This window comes from Phyllobates terribilis, unplaced genomic scaffold (genome assembly GCF_046119375.1).
Source record: "Phyllobates terribilis strain yellow unplaced genomic scaffold, ASM4611937v1 Scaffold_11__3_contigs__length_659146591, whole genome shotgun sequence".
NCBI lineage: Eukaryota > Metazoa > Chordata > Amphibia > Anura > Dendrobatidae > Phyllobates > Phyllobates terribilis.
The window spans coordinates 272,182,612-272,204,807 of record NW_027362771.1 but is presented as its reverse complement, the minus strand read 5'-3'; the positions used below and the strand labels follow the sequence as shown (position 1 = coordinate 272,204,807).

The window sequence follows — 22,196 nt, the reverse complement described above, 5'->3', positions numbered from 1 at the left end:
TGTTACACTCCTCTTCTTTAGTGCTGAAGTTGTACAAATAGAAAAATTGGACTTGTTTGGCATACAAAAAAATATACCTCATGGGTGATCTAATTTACATGTATAAGTACATGTGTAGTCAATATAAAGAATGGGCACATGACTTATTCCTTCCAAGGACCATACAATGGACCAGGTGACATTCATTAGGTGTCATGAAAGGCGATTAAGGCAGCTAAATAGCAGAGGTTTCTTTACAGTTACAGTATTAAGTCAGTAGAATGCCACAAGAGGTAGTAATGGCAGACACTATATCAACATTTAAAAAAAGGCTAGATGATTTCCTCACAACAAATTTTATTGATTTTATTGTTGTTGGCTTTAAATAATGTAGAAATAGATAATGAATAACTGGTCAAGGAAGATTGAACTTGAAGGGTATATGTCTTTTTTTCATTCTACAGTATGTATATACCAAATTATTAATTATCTAAAGTATTTGTCTAATGTTTTAGTGCTTTCTCTCACTATATCTGTGGCTAAGCTGTGAGCTCTGACATTCTACTATCTTAGTTTATCATAACAGGCTGCTGCATTCAGTACTTTGGCTTTTATACAGTCTGATATTCCCTCCAATTACGCTTTACCATGTCATGTGATAGCAGTAATATATTGCTCTTTTTCTATGCTGTATTGGGTGCTGATTCTGTATCTCACTGACTATCAGGTGGTTCCTTTTGTTTCTTGATCACTCTTTATTATGAGGATCTGCTCCACACTATATTTGCCACTAATGTTTCTTTTGTAGGCTACTCTCCCCGGTGTATTATTGTTTATATTTTTTGCCATGTGTATTCTAGCTCTCTAATTGGCATGATTCCAGGGTATGGTTGCAAGGTCAGGTTACTCTCTTTTGATCTCCAATTGTCCCTTCTAGGTCTTTTTCTGATTACTAAACCTATGTAATCTCTTTGGGTTTTCTCTTATGAACTGATGTGATAATATCTTTCGAATTTATTTAGAAATTGAATAAAGTATTTTTTTTACTAATTTGCATCTATGTATATAGCATAAATGTTTTTTTTCATTACTCTGCTAGTTTAATAACATTTTGTACATTTAAGACAACTCCAATATTTTTCTAGAGATTGAAAATGTTATTTTACCAAGCTCATGCACAATATATTCTATATATATGTAAGATGAGAATGTAAATGTTTTGTTTTTCACAATCTACAATGTATTCCTGCATAGTGTTTCAGATTTACATATAATTGGCCACAACAAATCACATTACAACTTGCAGAGTAAGAATATAAAAAAGTGTAGCTGGAGAACATGAAACTGTCTGCAGTTATCCTTAGTGTCCATCCACAAGTTCCTCTTCCAATTATTATGCATGTTAACAGAACAAGGTTGTCTAGTAAAGTTCTGGAATGGCTCATACAAGGACATATATTTTCCCAGGGAATCAGCTGTCATCCCAGGCTCCTACTAAACTTGTCATATCTGAACTTAAACTGATCTCACCTTTCAATGTGAAAGTCTTAAAAACAAATCTTTAGCTAACAAAATTATGGCATGTGTTTTATTTGTTTCCCTCTATTATATCCTACTTTGATAGAAAGCAGAAGAACATCTAAAAGACCATTATACTTTAAAAAAAATGCTGGATATAGTTCAGTGATGTATCCAGCCTCCAAATTAAAAACTTCTTTCTCTTATCATTAAATAGCCGTTAAACCGTCAGAAAGTAATGTCCAAACAAAATGCCAACAAGTTTCTGATGCACAATGTGTTCTTAATCATAGTGTATGTTCCTTCAACTGCATGCAAGATTACACATATACTGATACAATACAAATAATTGGGAACAATTGTGCTAAATGTTGACCTGCTTTCCTCATCAAGCATGATGGAAGCTCTGAGCTAGATGTGATAATAGTCTTGCACAAATGCCTGCTATATAACCTACTGGGCAATATATCACCTATTCATATGATAGGTGATAAATATCTGACAGATGGGGGCCCCACTGCTGTGACTTCCACCTATTGCTAAAGCACAGTGAGAAGTTTGAATTCAGTAGGAAAAAATGCATCTTGATACTGTATTCAATGTCTATGGGGCGGTCGGACTGTAACGGGTCTGGGAGGCGGAACCTCTGAGCAAGTATACAAGGGGGCGGTCCTTGTAAGGAAGCGGGTGGCTCCCAGGGAAGACGGGCAGGTAGTCACGGCAAGGACAGGGACAGTCTCTGGGTAGAAGGGCAGGTAGTCACGGCAAGTGACAGGGACAGTCTCTGGGTAGAAGGGCAGGTAGTCACGGCAAGTGACAGGGACAGTCTCTGGGTAGACTAGCAGACAGGTAGAAGGTGGACGCTCCCAGGTGAGCGGGCAAGAGTCTCTGGACGGCCAGGTGGTCACGGCAAGTGACGGCAGAGCCTCCAGGTAGGCTAGCAGGCAGGTAGCAGGTGAGCGCTCCCAGGTGAGCGGGCAAGAGTCTCTGGACAGGCAGGTGGTCACGGCAAGTGACGGCAGAGCCTCCAGGTAGGCGAGCAGGCAGGTAGCAGGTGAGCGCTCCCAGGTAAGCGGGCAAGAGTCTCTGGACAGGCAGGTGGTCACAGCAAGTGACGGCAGAGCCTCCAGGTAGGCTAGCAGGCAGGTAGCAGGTGAGCGCTCCCAGGTGAGCGGGCAAGAGTCTCTGGACTGGCAGGTGGTCACAGCAAGTGACGGCAGAGCCTCCAGGTAGGCTAGCAGGCAGGTAGCAGGTGAGCGCTCCCAGGTGAGCGGGCAAGTGTCTCTGGACTGGCAGGTGGTCACGGCAAGTGACGGCAGAGCCTCCAGGCAGGCTAGCAGGCAGGTAACAGGTGAGCGCTCCCAGGTGAGCGGGCAGGCTGGTCCATAGACAGACTGACAGGTGTCAGAAGGCAGACCGTCGGACCGCAGGCTTGCAAGCAGGTAAGCGGATATCAGGCAGGTATCAAGCAGGAATCTGGCAGGTGACTGGCAGGTAACTGGTAACGGGACCTGAGGGCTGAAGCAGAGTGAACGCTTTGCAACAACATTGCTCGGGCACCTCCATTTTGGAGGAGGTGCCTTATATATGGAGAGGTCCTCCGGCCATTGGCCGGGGACTCCTTAGGACGGCGCGCGCGGCCCCTTTAAGAGAGGGGGAGCGCGCGCGCGCCCTAAGCACAGAGGCCGGGAAGCAGCGCGCGCTGCCAGCAGAGCGGGAGGAAGCCGCCGGGCACGGAGCGGAGAGGTGAGGGGAACGGCGTCCCTGCCTAGCAGGGGGCAGGGACGCCGACGCTACACGGGCTATATTGATGTTCACCCTATCTTCATTGGGCATGTACTGTACTATTATAGGGACATATTTAGTTATTTACAACCATAAAAAGCTTCTAGTTTCATGTAGATATTTAGTAGTGTAACTCTTAGAAACAATCCTTCTGCTTCAGCCATGCATATGGTATATGAATGGCCCTCCATACATTTATTGTGTTGCCATATCAATATATTTTTTTTTTTGTTAACTGCTAACAAACCTGGAGCATAATGATGTGTTTATTGATTTGCAATACCCCATCATTATTAGCAGCGATGTGTAGGGAATAATCAGTGAACAGTTTCTTTATTCAAGTGCGGCTCATTTTCAGAAAATGAAATCACCCAGACGAAACGAACATAAACTTAGGGTAAAGTAAAAAGGTTCAGCCGTGATGTCGTCACGATATGGACAAAAACTGCAATGGCACTTGCCATAAAATTGCTTGTTAGTCAACTACTTTATTTGGCATGGAGTCGACTGATTCACCCACATTACTCTACTGGGTGGTTTTGAGAGTGAAACAGACTTTTTCCATTAAAGTGATGTGAGTTAAACAATAAAAAAGCAGCAACTCACGGCCACTGTCGTTTCTGCACTGCTTGGTATTACCTATAGGAAAAAGATGGCAACTACATGCAGCCGGCCAATTCACCAAGTTTGGTTCAGGAAAATACAGGCAATTTGGTAAAAGCTCATCAGCCAGATATTTATTGATGGACAATAGGAAAATGCAGCATTCTTCCCCATGCACAATACTTTATATTTTTGCAAGAGAGCTTACAAAGTACCTCCTGAATGAAGGTGCACATGATGGACCATAATAAACCTTGACTCATCTATTTCTTATTTTACTATTCTGCAATTTTTTTCTGTTCACTTATGGTGTTCTGTAGCTTCATACATATGTATTCTCAATTACATCATGTGACTTAGATGATGAATGAAATGCTTTTTCTTTGCAGCACCCTTTTGCACTGAGAAATAGCATGCAGGACAGAGGTTAAATTGTCCATGTTTAGAAAGGATTAGAGGGCACGTTAGAAGGAGCAATGGGAGTTAAGAGCTCGGACTACATTATTAATGATTTATAGATCTTCGAATAGAGTAGATCCATGGAGATATTCCCTCTTTTAGAGATTTGTTATCGTATCAGTTTATGAGCTGCCACATTTACATTTCTTATTATTTTAAATTAACTTTTAACCTTTTTAACCAGCATGTCTAAAGTACCTCAGGAACATGTATATCTATGACAACAAACATTTTTCATTAGACTGGAAGTTAGTAATTTATAAACTGTTTTCAGTACGTTAAACATGTGCAATGACCACATTGTTCACTTAACAGATTTGACCTTTGCGCTATTATGGTCAAGTGGCGTTTTATTCAGAAAGCGGAGCTATAAACTTAGAGTTGCTTTTCTTATATTGTTTCTTTTATATGCTTCTATTTTATTGTTTGTTTTTCAAATGAGCCCACCAGAAGTAGGAACAAATGGTCCTCTCAGTTCCATTCCCTGTTATTGGAATGAGCGGTATTTGTAGGCTTTCTAAACTACCCTACTCTTTTCCGAGCTCATTAGTTGCTTCACTTTGCAGCCATGTCTAAGATGCTTGACAAAATGGGGAGTGGGCTCCCTTTGTCATCTTATTTGCCTCCGTGCAATATGACCATGGGCTCATAATGGATTTTGTGACACGTGGGGCCTAACAGTCTCCTCAAATCTGTACTCCTACTAGGATGACCATGCATATGTATAGTGGAGTCAGTTGGAATAGCTGTTGATAGAAGTCTAAAGTGTATGCCCAGTCTTAAAGGGAATTTGTCAGCAGGTTTTCGCTATGTAATATGAGGCCATCATGATGTAGGGGTTAAAACGCTGAATTCAGTCATGTGTTACTTATCAGGCTATGTGCAGTCGTTTACTTACAATGAACGTTTTATCACCAGAATATTATCACTGCTGCCCTAGGTCTCACGCGACTGCTAGACCGACCAAGCCTCCTCCTCTGATAAGAAGCTCACTGTCAATAGACAATGTACATAAGGAGAATGGTGAGGGTGGGGGCAACTTCTTCAGCTCTGCTGCATGCTACATCTAAGAACTCTGATTTTATCATCACTGCTTCACCAAGTAAGCTAAGTGATACATCGTTGGAATTAGGGTCTCTTTTCCTAAATTATACTGCTCTCCGATGAGGGAAAAAATCCCTGGTCACAGATTCCCTTTATGGAGAACTGATGAAGGATTGAGCTTTTCAACTTCAGCTGCACTAACCTTCTTTCCCACAGCACCAACTAGATGGGGATAGTCAGCTGTTTCCTGTACACATCAGATGGTTGGTGGATGCCTCAAAATTTGACAGGGTTAACTAATTTTAATGCGTATGGTGGCTTACAGAAGAAACTTTATTAAATAACTATTTGCTATCACATAGCTATACTATGATTTATTTTTTCAAACACTATTGAATTGTAACTTTAAAAGGATGTCCCTATTTTTAAAATTTTTTTTTTTATTAAATTCTTAATAAGTTTTATGTGTCACATGACCCTCTTCCCATTGAAAAAAATAAAGTTGGATCCAAAATGGCCGAGTTCAAAATGGCCACCATGGTCACCACCCATCTGGAAAAGTTTTTCCCCTCCCATATACTAATGTGCCACAGACAGGAAGTTGATATCACCAACTATTCCCATTTAATTTAGTTGTATCCATATAAATGGCCCACCCTGTAGTTTAGGAAATAAAGCACAGATGAATTTGAAGAATTATCTGTCTAGGTTTCAGGCCATATACCGATTTATCTCTTTCCTTGAAAGACATTCTGACCCTGATTCATCATTTGTGGGGGGTTTTAAATCACTTTCTTTTTTTGGCTTAAGGTATTAGTTGCTATTTTTGGCTCCAAATTCATCAAAATGGCGCATGCAATTCATGAATTTGGCGCAAATGAAAAAATTGGATTTTTTGCCTTGAACTATGTTTTTGCTAACTTTGGTTCAAAAAAATTATTTTGGCATACTTAAAAATACACCACGAGGGGAGTTGGAGTGGCGTTGCACCAAATTTTGTGACTTTTTAAAAAGTCTCAGTTGATGGATCAGGCGTTAACATGTGGAAATGCTAGACTCTGCCCACAAAGCACAAAAAAAAAACAGGTGAGTAAATATAAAATAGGCTTAAAAAAAGGCACAAATAGAATAATGAATTGGATATCAACAAAAAAAGGCTCAAACACACACAAAACTAGACAAAAAAATAGATGCAAAGGCAATGAATGAAAGGCAAAACAGAACAATGGAATCAGAGAGGATACTTGCCAATGATTTTGCCTATTACAGAAGACTAGAATGACAATCACTGAACACAAGTCAGGGGATATATTTATTTGTCTGGGTATTCTACAAACTCTAGCTTTCTCTTGGGTAAATGAAGAATAATATACAAAATGTTGCTTTTCCTAATGATAAATAATGCAGAAGGCTCTATGTCATGAAGAATTTGATTCAAAAGTGACAGATTTTCTTACATGAAATTTCTTTCTTTAGCAAGCTTATATACCCAAATAAACTGGAACACAAATTGACTTGGTAAACTTTTAAATTATTTTTATAATACCCAATTTCATACGGCCAATAATCTCCAGCCATATTTAAACATATTTGAGTGCGCTGACAGATTTTTTACTTACCTCTTTTGAGTGCCCCCTAAGGTGACGCCAACAGAGAAGAAATTGCAGTTCTGATACAATTGTTATTCATCTCTTCCGTGTTACTGCTGACTTAAAGCTTAGCTTGACTTAAAGGGGTTGTCCGGTCCAAATCGATAAGTCTGCAAGCACTGTGCGCTGCGGAGATTCGCCGGTTTCAGACCGGAGGGTATGTATGAGTTATGCAAACACCCGGCCTCGTTTCCATACACTTGTATATAAGTGTATGCACTGGGGGTGCAGTCACACAGTGACTGCAGACTTATCTATTTGGACCAGACAACCCCTTTAACTGATGAAAGTATTTGAAGTATAGCATTTTACTTGGGAGGTGACTGCAAGTCAAAATAGGTACTGGAATCTCAGATTTTCACACTCGGAGAGTCTGCAATATAGAACTTTTATTTAAACAGAATATGGTTAATAAACACAACATACTATACTGCGAATACATCATATCATATGTTTTATCAAAACTCTATGGTATATTCATATTTAACAATGCAAGGTTTCACTGTTTTGGTATGTTTGCTTGCATGGTCCTCTTAAATGGAAGCTTCACATCAGTTAATAATATATGATAAAACATCAGGCGAAGGCTAAATATTTAACTGATAGATCACTTTGCATCACATATTTTTTGCCTATTAGCAATAATCCACCCAACGTCATATGTCTTTACCTCATAAGCCCTCCGACCTGAAGCATTGCATTTACTTTTCTGCTACATTTTGTGCAGTAATGTATAGCATCATATTCTGCAAGCTCTCTTACATGCACTCGAAAATGTCTCCTTTAATCAACTTGAAATGAAAGGAATGCGGCAGAAGAGACAAATGTTTTTATTGCTCGGTCCTATGGGCCTCCTTGTGAATCACTTTGGAGTGTGCATCCAGTTATGATGATGCTGGTTATATGATACAGAAATAGACTTCACATGTCAGCTCTGTATCTGAACTGAAGCCTATAAACACTCAATATTCTTTCCGCTCATTTCGCTCTAATAGCCATTTCCTCCTTTAATGTAACGCATTGAATTAATACAGGAGAAATTGTAATTGAAAAGGATGGCCTTCCCCTTGACGTAAATTGATAGCCACTGGGAAGATTGCTATTAATTATAATAATTATTAGTAAGGAATAAAAAGTGAAATGCCAATCAGATGCAGATTTTGAAGCTCAAATTCTAGGGTACTGGCATAGCATATAATTTAGCTTTAAGGTTGGACAAATTATGTGCAGTACAATAAGCTGGATACTGGCCTGTACATCCTTTTATCACACAATGTGATTTACATATACATCAGCAGCTTTATGACCACAATGCACAGGCCGACAGCGAGTTTCCTGATATGAACTGAATAGCCTCATGGACATATATTAGTATATCGAGTTTGGGTCAGTAGCTTGTTCATGCACCAAACTGCAAAACACTAATGTGTGAAACTAGCCTTACACTGAAATGTAGTTTTGTCAATGGTCTGGTGAACCGTTAGTGATTGTAGAACGTGTTCTGACTAGAAATGAGCAATTCAATTTGCTTCAATGTTGTAAACCTGCCTGATGAAGGAGCCTCTGTACTCTGAAACTTGCAGATATATTTTTATGGTGTTATGACTGCCTAAACACATTCACACGGGTAACGTACAAACTAGGAAGACAAATACGTGAACCTGACAGGTCCCTGTTTAGACAAGGAAAAACCCTTCTCTGACCATTGTCTGTCCCTGCCTGACCGCAGAGGTTGGCACCCTAAGATAATGCACTGGTGCACCCTCTCAACGGCAGCTTACCCTGAATGTCCTTAGCTGCTTCTAGGATCACTAAAGTAGCAGTTCACTAAGAAATAAAGGAATCGCACACAAAACAGCAACCAACACAAACTACAGCTAAGTGAATGAATCCAACAAAGTCTATCATCAGCAGGAAATACCAGTAGGAGAAGGGATTTAAAGCTGCACCCGAAAGGTGAAAGGACAGACAAAGTTAATGAAAAACACCTGTTTCCCAAAACTGACAGACTAAAGATAACAGAACTAAAACACCCAAAGAAAAGGTGTATTTGTTGTGGCTCAGTGGAAAGAGATGCCGAACACATAACACAGAATCAAGGGTTCTTATCCAGAAACATGACATCTGATTAGTCAATAAAGGTATCACTCTTAGAATACTTTTATCTTTTTGGGCATAAAAATATTTATTTTAATAGTTTTATATTTATTATCGCTTTTTCTGACTAAGACTATACCACAATATAATTTTTTATGGTACAAACAATCTTTAATTTACTTGGCAAGAATTGCGTAAAAAGGCCTCAGCCTTTTTACACAATGCAGAAGACTACAACAACCAGAGAGGATTGACATTAAGCATGGCCGGACTGTCTTCATCATAATGCCTTGCAGCTAACAAGTCACATAGTCTGTATAGCAGAAGAAACGAGATATGCAGCAGCCATTTTGTATGAATCTAGACCGTGAAAGGATGAGACAGCTTAAGCATAGAGAGAGGCCATAAAACATTGAAGAAACTTGTTCAGACAGCATGTGTGACCAGAACAGTTACCATCCATTCACTCATAGCCATATATTTTGAAGTCACTTTGAAAGGGGTTGATATAGTCCTAGGAAACTTAAGAGTGTCATACATTTTTCAGGGCCATTTGAGGCTCTGCAGTAATTTTGATTTGTGGTGAATACAATTTTTTTTAAAGATTTGCAAAGCTGGCGATTTTTTAATTTGCTCATCTCTAGTTCTAATCCTTCATTAGTGGCATGCATGTTAATAAAGTGTAATAGCAATACTATTTAACAGCAGTGTCTTCTTCTGCAAATGATACTGTTATTCATTTGATAATGTGATACAATTGTGGTTTATGTCCTAAAGACTTCTGTGTGACCAAGTGAATGTGTATTAGTAGTAATATTAGAACCATACAAGTGGTATTACAGCAATTATTGTATACTGTGCAATTCATATTTTGACCCTAGTAGTGTTAGGGAAAAATGACTGGACAAATATGGCAGTGAATAATACACTTTTATGCCCCCGTTGATTCTATATTTTGTCTCTATTTAATGTATAGACCAGGAAAGCTTCCGATTTATATGTTACACGAAGGCTGTGATGCATTCTTAATATTGGCATCCTCACTCATGGACTACAATGCCATTTATATAATATCTTGGCTTTTGAAAATTTTTCATGGCATATCTATTAAATGGATGCCTGTGTAGTCTGTGGATGATGAATGGGACTGTATAAATCACAGGCATCCGTCATTCGTGGGCTAAAATGCAATCCGTTTAACAGATACATAATGAACCATAGCCAAAAGATAACCTAAACTTAACAAAAACATGATGGCAACCGGTCTGTATCCAGCTTATGGATATGCCCAGTGACTGTGGTGAACTTAGTAAAAAATGAATGCTGTAAAGAAAGCTTACACAGAAGTCTATATTAGAGATGAACAAATATGCCAATATTTCATTTGCCAGATTCTAATTAATTTGGCAGGAATTTAAGTTGAATTTATATGATGCAAATTCAAATACTGGTAAAAGGCTTATTATGCTCTGAGGTTTCTCCAGACGGCAGAGCATAATAAATGGAGGGGTAAAAAATATAGAATTTTGTACTCATCTAACTCCTTAACTGTCCTAACACCCCAGGGTAACGTCCAGTCCTCTGCTGGCTCACTTGCTCCAGTCTTCTCTACCATCTCGATTCTTCTTCTGTGCCACCAGTACTCACTAGGCCTCACGTGATGTCATGACGTACAATGCCCTTTGACATCATAATGTCACTTGAGGTCTACTCACCACCATTGGCCATAGAGTATAAACAGAAGAGAAGATTGGAGATGATGGAGGAAGTGAGAGAGTGAAGGACTAGGTGAGAAGCGGCGGCCCTAGAACAGGTAACGTGAAAGTTGAGCATAATGGTTTTTTTTTTTTCATTTTTTGACCCCCAATCAAGCAAAAGAACAGACAGTTTTCACCAAACTAGCTGCCATTTTGCTTGATTCCCGCTAATCAAATCACAAAAAATGTGTTTTGGTAAATCTGAATTTTTTTGTGAGATTCAATGTAAACTCCATATTTCTCAATTTGATTTGCTCCATCTCTAGTCTATATACATATATTGAACTCCACTAGCTAAAGTTTTAACTACTTAAAGTGTCTTCTTTTTTTTCTCAACCAGGATAATATATTTAAACTTGTGGATTCAGGTTTTGAAAATGGTAGAGGAAAAAGTCCTTACGACCCAAAGCTGTTAACTGCATCAATTTTGATCGGTAAGTAAACACATTGTGACAGAAATATCATCGTATAGTTACAGGTAACTTGTTTCATTTCTATTGCACTAGAGATAATTGCATTTGTAAGAAGTTATTTACTATCAGATTACACATATAGTTTAAACATAAGAGATAAATTGGAAGATGCTCATTCATTTTCGGAGGTGCTTCTGTGGTTTTAAAGGAATGCTTAACAATTATAGAAATAACATGCATGAAGAACTGCAGTTACTAGTCCTCGTTGTGCAACAAACTGAACTGGGGTACATACTGTAATACTAATTGTATAACTGCATTCAGTTTATGGTAGCATGTAATGTTTTATTTTACAGTGCAGTTTGCAGTTTTGCTACAGTATGTAACTATTATTGGTTTGCAACAATGTATTTAATTTAATGTGTAAGTGAGAATACATCTGTTCTCCAGTTACATTTGGTTTTATAATTCACTCTTTCCAGAGACGGTTTCCTTGAAGCCGATTCTTGACCTTCCGGCTTGAAATGGCAACAATTTCTTTGAATATTTCACAGTTAATAACCACAGACTGGTTTCCTGCAAGGATTATTTGAGTCAACTACCAGCTTTATGTTTAAAAAGAAGGTTCATTTACAATAAATAGTGTAAATGAATTTTTGATATTCAGAACTATACTTTTTGTGTTAATAAACCCTGTGATTTCCTGTGAGAATTTCTTGTAGTGAGTAAAAGAGAGGCAAAAAACTAGTTGCTAGTGATATGATGTATGTGTATATAATATACACCGTTTATATACCTTGTGCCTTGCTTTAAAACTGTGAAGGCATCTTCTTGGCTTTGCACCAAGGATAAATAATGTTTTGCATAATGTTCTGCCCATATAGAGATAATGTTTCTATAGATGGGCAAATTTATTTAGGTGGAATTGTATTCTACTGAAATTTTACAAAAATTCTGGAAAATATGGACTTTCTGTAATTTGCTCTGTGAAATTCATCAAAATGGCGGCCAGTTTTAGTCGCTATGTTGCTGTACAGTAAAGGGCCAGTAAATGGTTAAAAAGAAAATCAATTTCACCTCTCCAGCCACTTCTGCTGCTCACGGTCTGCTATCTGATTCTCTGTGCCTCCATCGCTCCATGTCTCCGGTCCGGTTTTCACGGTAGGCCATGGCTTCAAACCACAAGTAGGCCTCAGAGGACACTGCACATGTACAGTCAACTCTGAGGCCTGCAGACAGAAGTCCTGTCTTAGCGGGAACAACAAGCTGGAGATATGATGCAACGGAGGTGAACCCAGGAAGGGAGTAGCGAGTGCCAGCCCGATAGGTGAGCTCATCTCTTTAGCTGCCCACACTGCTCATTGTTTCTTGTCAGCTGTCCGGTTCTCCATGCCTCCATCATGCCACATCTCCAGCCCTGTGTTCATTCTAGGTCATGACTTCTGGCCATGAACTACAAAGTGACTTCTGGGGCCTACTTGTGGTTGGAAGATACGGCCTAGAGTAAACACTGGGCTGGAGATGCAGCACGAAGGGGAGGCATGGAGAACTGGACAGCTGACAAGGAGGGCCAGTGAGGTAAATATGATTTATTTTTCTCTAACATCTTACATTTATTATGCACTGGTGTCTAGATATATCCCAGAGCATAGTAGGGAACATTCATTTCACAGAGAATAACTTCACAGCACATCAAAGTTGCAGTGAAAATTTCCACGATTTAGTGAATTCATCTTTCGAATGTTTCCTACTGATTGGATCGTAAATGTTTTTACATAGTTTTCTACTTACTAGATAATATTTTTATGTAAGTTTACTACTACATGAATTGTAACAAGAATTTACTAACATATTGAGATACATTTTAATAACAGTTAACACTATATCACTATATAGACTTGTGCAGTCTCTCAATGTTGTTCTGCACCTTTCGAACTGACCTTATGCATGCAGTGAGAGAACGGGAAGGTGCACTGATCATTTATATTAGGTTCCATCGATTTCTTTTCTTTTTTTTTTTTCAGGCGCCTGTGGAGTAAGTGATAACAAAACAGGCATAAGGTTATATAAAGGTTGAGCAAAACATCAAAGTCACTTCAATACTTCACGTTTTTATGTGTTTTTCTTTAAATTACATGGGCAGGGCTGTAATTAAGGGTATTTTTGTACTTCAAGTTGAAAACCACAAGCAAATTGTTAATAAGACTGCAGTGCTGGTACATTTTTGATCATATACCTCATGCTGAGCTAGTCGGATCATTTAAAGGACTGCTTACCTTTGATGTGAATTTCATTAATTCTGTATCTTTGCTTCATATCTTGTATTTGTAATATTTATTAATTTTCCTACTTATTTTTTATTATTTTAGAATGTTAGTTTTCATATTTTAATATAATATATAGCATTAATTGTTTGTATACTAGCTTATTATTGTTTCTTTTGAAATCACCTTTTTAACTTTTGCAACAGCTATAGACTTTCTAAGTAAAAGTGATGCATTTGAAATTAAAATTCCAACAAAAACCTAGTGCTTTTTTCTATTGCATTTTTATTAGTCAGTTTCTCTATCATTCAGTATAGAAAAATCAAAACCATGTCTAAAATTAAAAAAAATTAAAAAAATTGTTAATGAAATGCATGGGACAGTTAATAACTGACCTATAGTTCATTGATAAAAAAACATCTAATAAAAGATATACTATAGCTAGTTATAATCTTAAGAAGTACAGGAGATACTTGTCATAGTTCTTAATAAATACTGCCTGCAAGGTGACTACCAAGGTGTCAATTTTTTGTACCCTAATTTTTGTCTAATGAATTGTCCTTTTATTATGCTTTCACACACAATGATTATTGGAAATAAACCCCAGGTTTTGATGCAGAGTGCAAGCAAAAGCTAAGAGTGGCATTAAAGGGACTGGGAACACATAACATATGACAAACGATAATGCAAAAAAATACACTTTAACTTTTATACAAATATAATATAATGTCAATGTAAAGGATATGGATACTAACTAGAGATGAATGAATTGATTTAATGTAAATCAAATGTGTGTTGAATTTGAGGAAATTTACTGGACCAGGTAAATTCTAACAGAGATTTAATTTGCCCACATCTAAAATAAAAAAAGCCCACCACCATTTCATACAAAACAGAACATTGCATGAGGCAGAAAAGGCTCACATTATTTAGGTCCAGCCATATGGGCTTCCCCAGAATGTTGTCAGCTATCACATCACATGGCATAACACATCCAATTATAAGGGTCCAGGGACTATCTCAGCCTGTATAAAAGCAGAGGCAGGAAAAGCAGTAGTTATTTTGTGGTGAGTTTGGATAGTGAATGGATTTCACTGCTTAGTAATAAAGATAGGGAAAGAAAGATTTAAAAGACTAAATAAACATGACAGTTTGTGACAGGACAAAATGCTACCAGAAGTTTACCCATTACAATAACTGTTGAGGTCTCTTTGATATTACTAAGGCTATATTGGCATTGAAGAGCTTGAAAGGAGACCTTAGAGTACATTCACATTGCATTTTGGCACTTGTTCAGTGGCCCCATCGAGGCTTACATCCGAACCCCCCTCAAAATTGGATTTGGACGTATGTTTTGATGGGGCCATGGACTGTTATGGTGCCGACAGAGCACCTACTTGGGGTGGACACTCAGACGTAGTAGACTGCGTCTTGTTTTCCGCCTCCAGTAGGCATATACACCCGAAAATTATGTACGTCAGAGCGCACATTTGCTCTGTTGGCACCATTATAGGCCCCTTTGGCACATACGTCGGAATGCTGTTTTGCGGGGGTTCGGCCGTAAGTCCCGACGGGGCCACTAAACGGGTGCCAAAACGCAATGTGGAAGCACCCATAGAATATTATTCACATATTTTCAGGGCTATTGGAAGGTTTGCAATACTTGGAATTATTAGCAAATTGATTTACTGCAAAATAACTTTTGAAATTCAACAAAACTGGCAAATTTAAATTTTTTACAAATTTCAGATTTTTTTTTTTACTACTTAAGCAAAAAAGAAACTATACCTGTTTAGTATCTTCATACTCATACAGACCTGGGTAATCATATTGCCAGGTCATTTTTACAATATAGTGAACATGGTAAATAAAAAAAATTAAAAAAAACGTGTAATTGCACATTTTTTGCAGTTGATGCACTTGGAATTTTGTTTCCGCTTTTTAATACACCGCATGATAAAATAAATTATGTAATTCAAAAGTAAAACTTGTCCAACAAAAAAACTAGCTCTCACATGGCTATGTGAATGAAAAAATAAAAAAAAATTATTGCTCTTGGAAGAAGGGGAGGGAAAAACGTAAAATCGCCGAGAGGTGAAGGGTTTCACCATTTTTTTTCCGGTATATATCGTGAAAAAATACAGTACAAATAGAGTTGGCAACCATTTGAAAGCTCTGTTTTAATATGCAAATGACAATCTGTCAGACATTTATCACAATTAGACCCTTTTGCCTTTGCCCAATAGTAGTCTATGGGTACTACTATAAAGAAGATGAATGCTAAATGTTATTTCTGGCTCCTGATATATACTGCCAACTGTATGTGAAACGCGTTGTGAATTCAGCCCTCTTTGTAGCCTTAAATTCATTTGGCTGCATATTTTGTCATAGTGTGAAATTAAACAGGTAGCCATAAAACATATTACATTTTATCAATAGCAAAGCAGAACTGTAGGTTTAATACATACAAGTGATTTTAGTAAGGTGGTTATGAAATATCACACTGGAAAAAGTTGTTGCACATCTGGTGTTTACTGGATTATATAAATTACGGAATGAAAAGCGAGCGTGCTTTAGCTGTTTTACAAAGGACATCCATAAGTCACAGTGTAACATTGTGGGAATCAAGTATGATTGAGCTGGCTAAAAATATAAATTGTTGATTTTTTGCTTCATTTCACAGATGGGGAGTTGTATTCAGGGACTGCAGCAGATTTTATGGGAAGAGATTTTGCCATTTTCCGCACGCTTGGAAATCATCATCCAATTAGAACTGAGCAGCATGACTCCAGATGGTTAAATGGTAAGCAGAACACCTATTATAAAACAAAGTGGATGTGGAAACACTTACATTGTAAGTTCTGGAATAAACCATGGAGAATAGTTAAAAATCCCAAGAATTCTTTGTCACTTTTTAAATTAATTTAGTTTTCACTGTTTCTGTAAAAACGGGTAAAAATGTTGAAGTCAAGTCATGTTTATTTTTATTAATTCTGTTCAACTTTTTCTAGACAATTCATAAGTTGACATTATATTGTATATATATATTTATAAATTACACATAAATTAGTGTACTTTATACTTCAAATGCAATAGCATTTTAGAATTTAAATGTTTTTCTGGTTTTGGAGACCCTCTTTTCCCCAGCTCCAGATAGTTTTAAAAAGATAAACTGTCCTTTACTCACCCACCCTAGGTCCATCATCAAGTCTCCACTGTTGCTCCTGGTGTCGTCTATTGTCTGCAGCACTAACGTCACATTGGCAGCACTGCTACCAATAACTAAGCTCCAATAAGTGATGTGACATCATCACTGTAGACAATAAGTCACTGAGAGCAGTGGCGGCAATTCTGAACTAGACTATGAGTAAAGCACAGTTTGATTGCTTTTGCAAACTAGTAAAACAATTGTGTGTTTTTTGTTTTGATTGTATTATTGCTTTATGAATTTTGCAAGACAAGGAGTTTGTAACTTTTTTTTAAATTTGTCTTTTCTGAGCTCTTCTCAACTGATTTATAACAGACCACATTAAAGTTGAATGTGCAGGGAAACCAAGAGCCCGTAAAAGTCAAACATTGCAAATTTTGTAATGAAACACCATTGCAAAAATGATTTTTTAGCCCTAAATACATGCATTTTAATAAACAAATTCTCAAAGATGGACAACCACTTTAGTTAAAAATACATATAGATTCATCTACTGCCAGTATAGGTCCCTACCCTCTTCACGCCCCATTGTAAGGTGGCTAATGGTCGCGTAGTCAATGGGAGGTATGTGTCACAGAGATGGCTGGCGTCTGTGATGTAACCCGGAGTGTTTCTCTAGTGCATGTCGCACTAAGAGGACTAATTGGTGCACCTGGGACTGGGTTACGGGTAGTTTAGAGAGATGGGCGGGTCCAGATACCCACATACCTCACCTCTGGGTGTGGTTAACAGCCTATATAATGGAGGCTGTTGTTTGTCACATGGTCTGTGTTTGGAGGGAGAAGACCTCCTGTGTGTTGTCTCCAGACTGAGCTGTGTGCTGAAGGCTTACCAGCCTGTGTGACCACAGGTCTGGTTTACCAAGAGACTTTGCTTAAAGGACTGATTTCTTTTGCTTTTGCCTGCACTAAAGGCTGTTTGTTTTCATTTAGCTTTTGATTATTTATGAAGTTAATAAACCGCTATAGACACTTAAAGGAACATGTCTCCTGTTTGCCTCTAATCGCACCTGAGTGAGTACAATCCCTACAATATATGGGACTTTGGAGCGAATTCAAAAGCCGAGCCCAGTCCATGTAAAGCAGATGCTGGCCATTTTATAAAGCTGACATCTGCCTTTAACAGCAGCATACAGTGTGCTTACCAATCACTGCTGTTAACCTCTTAAATGCCACTGTCAACACTGACAGTAACATTTAAGTGCCACGATACAACCCTGATATTAGTTCAGGTAACAATCGCCCCCCCACCCTATGACAGAACTGCAGGGAGCTGATGGGTTGTTAAGACAATCAGGAGCCGGATGAAGTCCCTTGTACAAGTCATCTGATCCCTTTTGTAACATCCAGCCTGTGGCTGGGCATCATAGGAGAGTGTGATACCTTGGTGTATATAGCTCAAGTGATCAAACAATCATAAGTTCAAGTCCCCTAAGGGGACTAACATATAAAGTAAAAAGTAAATAAATAAAAAAAAATAAAAAGTTTAATCACTCCCATTTTCCCCAGTTAATGAAGAAATGCAAAAAATAAAAATCCTATTTGGTATGGCTGCATCCAAAAAAGTCTGCTCAATCAAAATTAAAAAGGAAGTTGATTGGCGAGTACTGTAAGGAGAGAAAAAAATCAATAACCCATAAAAGTGTTTCTTTTGTTACTGCAATAACTCTAAAAAGTGCAGTAAGAATTGATCAAAGCATAGCAGGTGCCCCCAAATTCTAAAAGTAAAAACACTAGCTCACCACGTGAAAAACAAGCCTCAGCACAGCTCCATTGATGGTAATATAATTTAAGTCAATAAAATAGTAAAAATAATGTATGGTCAGTATTTTTCTAACCATACTGACCTAGTGAATCATGTTCCCAGGTAAATTTTACTGCACACTAAACAACATAAAAATAGAACCCAAAAAGCAATGGTAAAATTGCATTTTTTCACTATTTCACAGCACTCGGAATTTTTTTGCCATTTTCTCTTACTCTGTGATAAAATGAATGAAGTCATTCAGAACTGCAACCCGTCCCACAAAAATAAACACTCATATGTTTAGGTAAGTGCCAAAATAAAAAAAATTATAGTTAATTAATAAAATAGAAGAAAAAATAAAAATGCATAAATGAAAATTGGCTGTGAAGATATTGATTTAAAGCATATAGACCGGTTGAGATTGGCTGGATCTTGATTTGAACCTTAAATAACTTTGTTCCCAATACTCTGAATCCATTTTATATTTCAAGCTGCTTTCTGTGAATTGTGTTTTTCACCTCATTGACCCCCACTGAAAAAAATAAAAACAGCTGTTACTCAGTCAGTGCTGGATCAAAGGAAGCTAGTTGCCAAAGCATTGGTGCTTGTTCCGAGATTGCAGCTGTGGCATCATAAATACATCAATACAGCCAATCACTGAGCTCAATGGTTCTGTCAATGTAGTCGGTACAAGTTGGCGAGCTCAGTGATTGTCTGCAGCAGTGATGCGTCTTCATGTCACCGCAGCAGCATATAAACAAAGACTTGAGCCCCAGTGGAGAGACAGCACTGAAGTCAGTAAGAGCTTCTTTATTAATTTAACCAAGCACTCCTTCATTGCTTGAAAAGCACTATTCTCTCAAAGGTCTTTTAATACAATAAACAATTGCTCAGAATATAAAGAAGGTATAGATATGTATCGAATTTTAGTGGAAGGGCTTCATTGGCACTCAGTGAAAATGAAATATTGTGTCTCTATGGGATGTGGAGTGGCAATTCTGAAAGCAGCACTGGCATAGTTGAATAGCAGTATGTCTGAAAGACACCTGTTAATTTACCTCACCTTCATGTCTGAAAATGGCAGCAAAGACGAGTCATAAAATTATTGATAAATGGACACTCAATCACACTGTCATTTTTTCTTTTACTCACATCTCGTGCATTTTAAACTTGGATCTGAGAGCAATACATTATTACTAGTGGTGAGCCACCCCCGTAGTGTTCGGTTCAGTTCGTCAAACACCGGGATGTTCGTGGAACTGTTCGTCGAACACCTTAGAACACTGTCGAACACCGTCGAACACCATTAAAACCAATGGCAGGCTAACAAAAACACATAGAAAACACCTTCAAAGGTGTCCAAAAGCTGACAAACTGCTCAGAAGACACTCTCTTTAAAAAAGCCGGCCAGCAATTCAGCATCGGTACCCGACAATTTAGAACAGAAAGAATAGAGCATCACACAGAGATTAGACAGATAGAAACATGTCAGTCATGTTTCTAAGAAGTACAGTGACAGTGTTGGTTACTGTACTTGTCATTTAGTTTTAAAATAAAGGATTTATTAAAAAAAAAATTGGCGTGGGGATCCCCGTAATTTTAGTCTCTGGCGGAGGTTAAGCAGACAGCTGGGGCAGATGTTTGAATCCTGGGAAGGGGGTAATACCCACGGAGCTTCCCAGGCTACTAATATCAGCCCCCAGCTGAATACCTATCCTTTACTAGCTATTAAAATGGGGGACCCCTCAAAAAAATTATGTGGGGTTCCCCCTATTTTAATAGCTAGAAAAGGCTAGGCAGACAGCTGGGGGCTGATATTAATAGCCCAGTAAGGGTGCCATGAATATTGGCCCCCTCCCAGGCTCGAAACACCATCCGTCAGCCGCCCCAGAAATGGCGCATCCATAGGATGCGCCAATTCTGGCACTTAGCCTCACTCTTCCCACTGCCCTGTAGTGGTGGCAGTGGGGTAATAGGGCTGGGGTTGATGTCAGCTTATAATGCTAGCTGACATCAAGCCCAGGTTAGTAATGGAGAGGCGTCTATAAGACACCCCCTTTACTAACCCCATAGTCAAAGTTAAAAAAAAAACACAAACACCCAGAATAAAGTCCTTTAATTGAAATAAACACACAATTCTTTAATGTTCTAAATTAAACCATACTTACCGTCACGCCCATTCCAGGTGAAGCCAACGATCTCCTGCAATAAAAGTAAAATAATAAACCAATCTCATCCTTACCTTTCCATGGTTCCCAGGAGAGCTTCACCTCTGCTACATTGACATGACAGGCTGGATCACAGCAGAAAGCTGCCATCCAGCTTGCCATGCCGCAGACACTGAGAAGCGCAGGCATGCTTGCGCTCCTCAGTGTCTCGCTGTGACGGCATCCAGATGAGCCGAGCTCGTGTCCAATGAACTCAGCTCACCTCATGCATATCACGCGTTGGAAAATTCTCTTGCGCTTGCGGTGAGCATGAGAGATTTCTCCTGCGCTCAAGCGCAGGACAATTTTCCCACGCTGTCAGTGACGTGCATGAGGTGAGCTGAGTTCATTGGACATGAACTTAACCTCCGCTAGAGACTAAAATTACGGGGAACCCCACGCCAATTTTTTTTTTGATAAATCCTTTATTTTAACACTAAATGACAAGTACAGTAATCAACACTATCACTGTACTTCTTATATGTGTGACTGACCTGTTTCTATCTATCTAATCTATGTGTGATGCTCTATTCTTTCTGTTTTAAATTGTCGGGTACCGATGCTGAATTGCCGGCCGACTTTTTTTTAAGAGACGGTGCATGAAAACACTATTATTTTTTTTAATAAATCCTTTAACATTAAATGACAAGTACAGTAACCAACACTGTCACTGTACTTCTTATATATGTGACTGACATGTTTCTATTTCTCTAATCTATGTGTGATGCTCTATTCTTTCTGTTCTAAATTGTCGGGTACTGGTGTATGCCGCTGCTGAATTGCTGGCTTTTCATGTTTCACTGTGAGCACTGTTCTCATCGATTTGGGCAACCACTGTAATGCCACAACCACCATGGCTGTGGCATTACAGTGAGTGGCAGACCATCCCTGCATGATGTGAAAAAATCCAGTTACGCTTTTGGTGCACGAACAGATATCGAACATAACCTCGAACAGCCGAATTTTTTGCAAATCGTTCGTGTTCGTCGAATGCCTCGAACACCGCCCAAAACAGCTCGAATTTGAGATTGGTGAACAGTTCTAGTCGAACACCGCTCATCTCTAATTATTACATTTGCTATAATAATTTTTTTAAAGCCGATATCTCTGTTGTTAACCAATATTATTAGGTAGAGATGATCGTATTGCTTTGCACAACATCAGTCCGCGGTCCAGGTCGGTCCAGTCTGGCTGTGAATAGAAACTGCACAAATTTCCTTACCTTCTGGGAACTCAGGCTGGCGAGACATCACCTGAGCGCAGTACACTGGACAGATGATGTCATACCTGTAATGCCAGCATCCCTGCTTTCTTCCTCCTGGCAGGGACACCGACATACTCCCCATCCCTGCCACGTTCCTGTTGCAGACATCATGCTTAATGTGCGCGTGTATGCACTCCCTCTTTCTTAAAGGGGTAGCACACGCTCCTTAGATGTCTCGGCCAATACCTGGGAGGCATCTGGTA

General features: G+C 38.7%; 1 protein-coding gene across 2 annotated transcripts in view; it reads left to right on the top strand.

The window, feature by feature from the left end:
- The window catches only part of SEMA3A (semaphorin 3A), a 274,816-nt gene that overhangs the window by 162,718 nt on the left and 89,902 nt on the right, over positions 1 to 22,196 (top strand). For both annotated transcript variants that reach the window (XM_073652330.1, XM_073652329.1), the window contains exons 5-6: positions 11,232 to 11,325; positions 16,252 to 16,371. In XM_073652330.1, the coding sequence (XP_073508431.1) occupies positions 11,232 to 11,325; positions 16,252 to 16,371 (214 nt within the window). The remainder of the gene's footprint in view (positions 1 to 11,231; positions 11,326 to 16,251; positions 16,372 to 22,196) is intronic.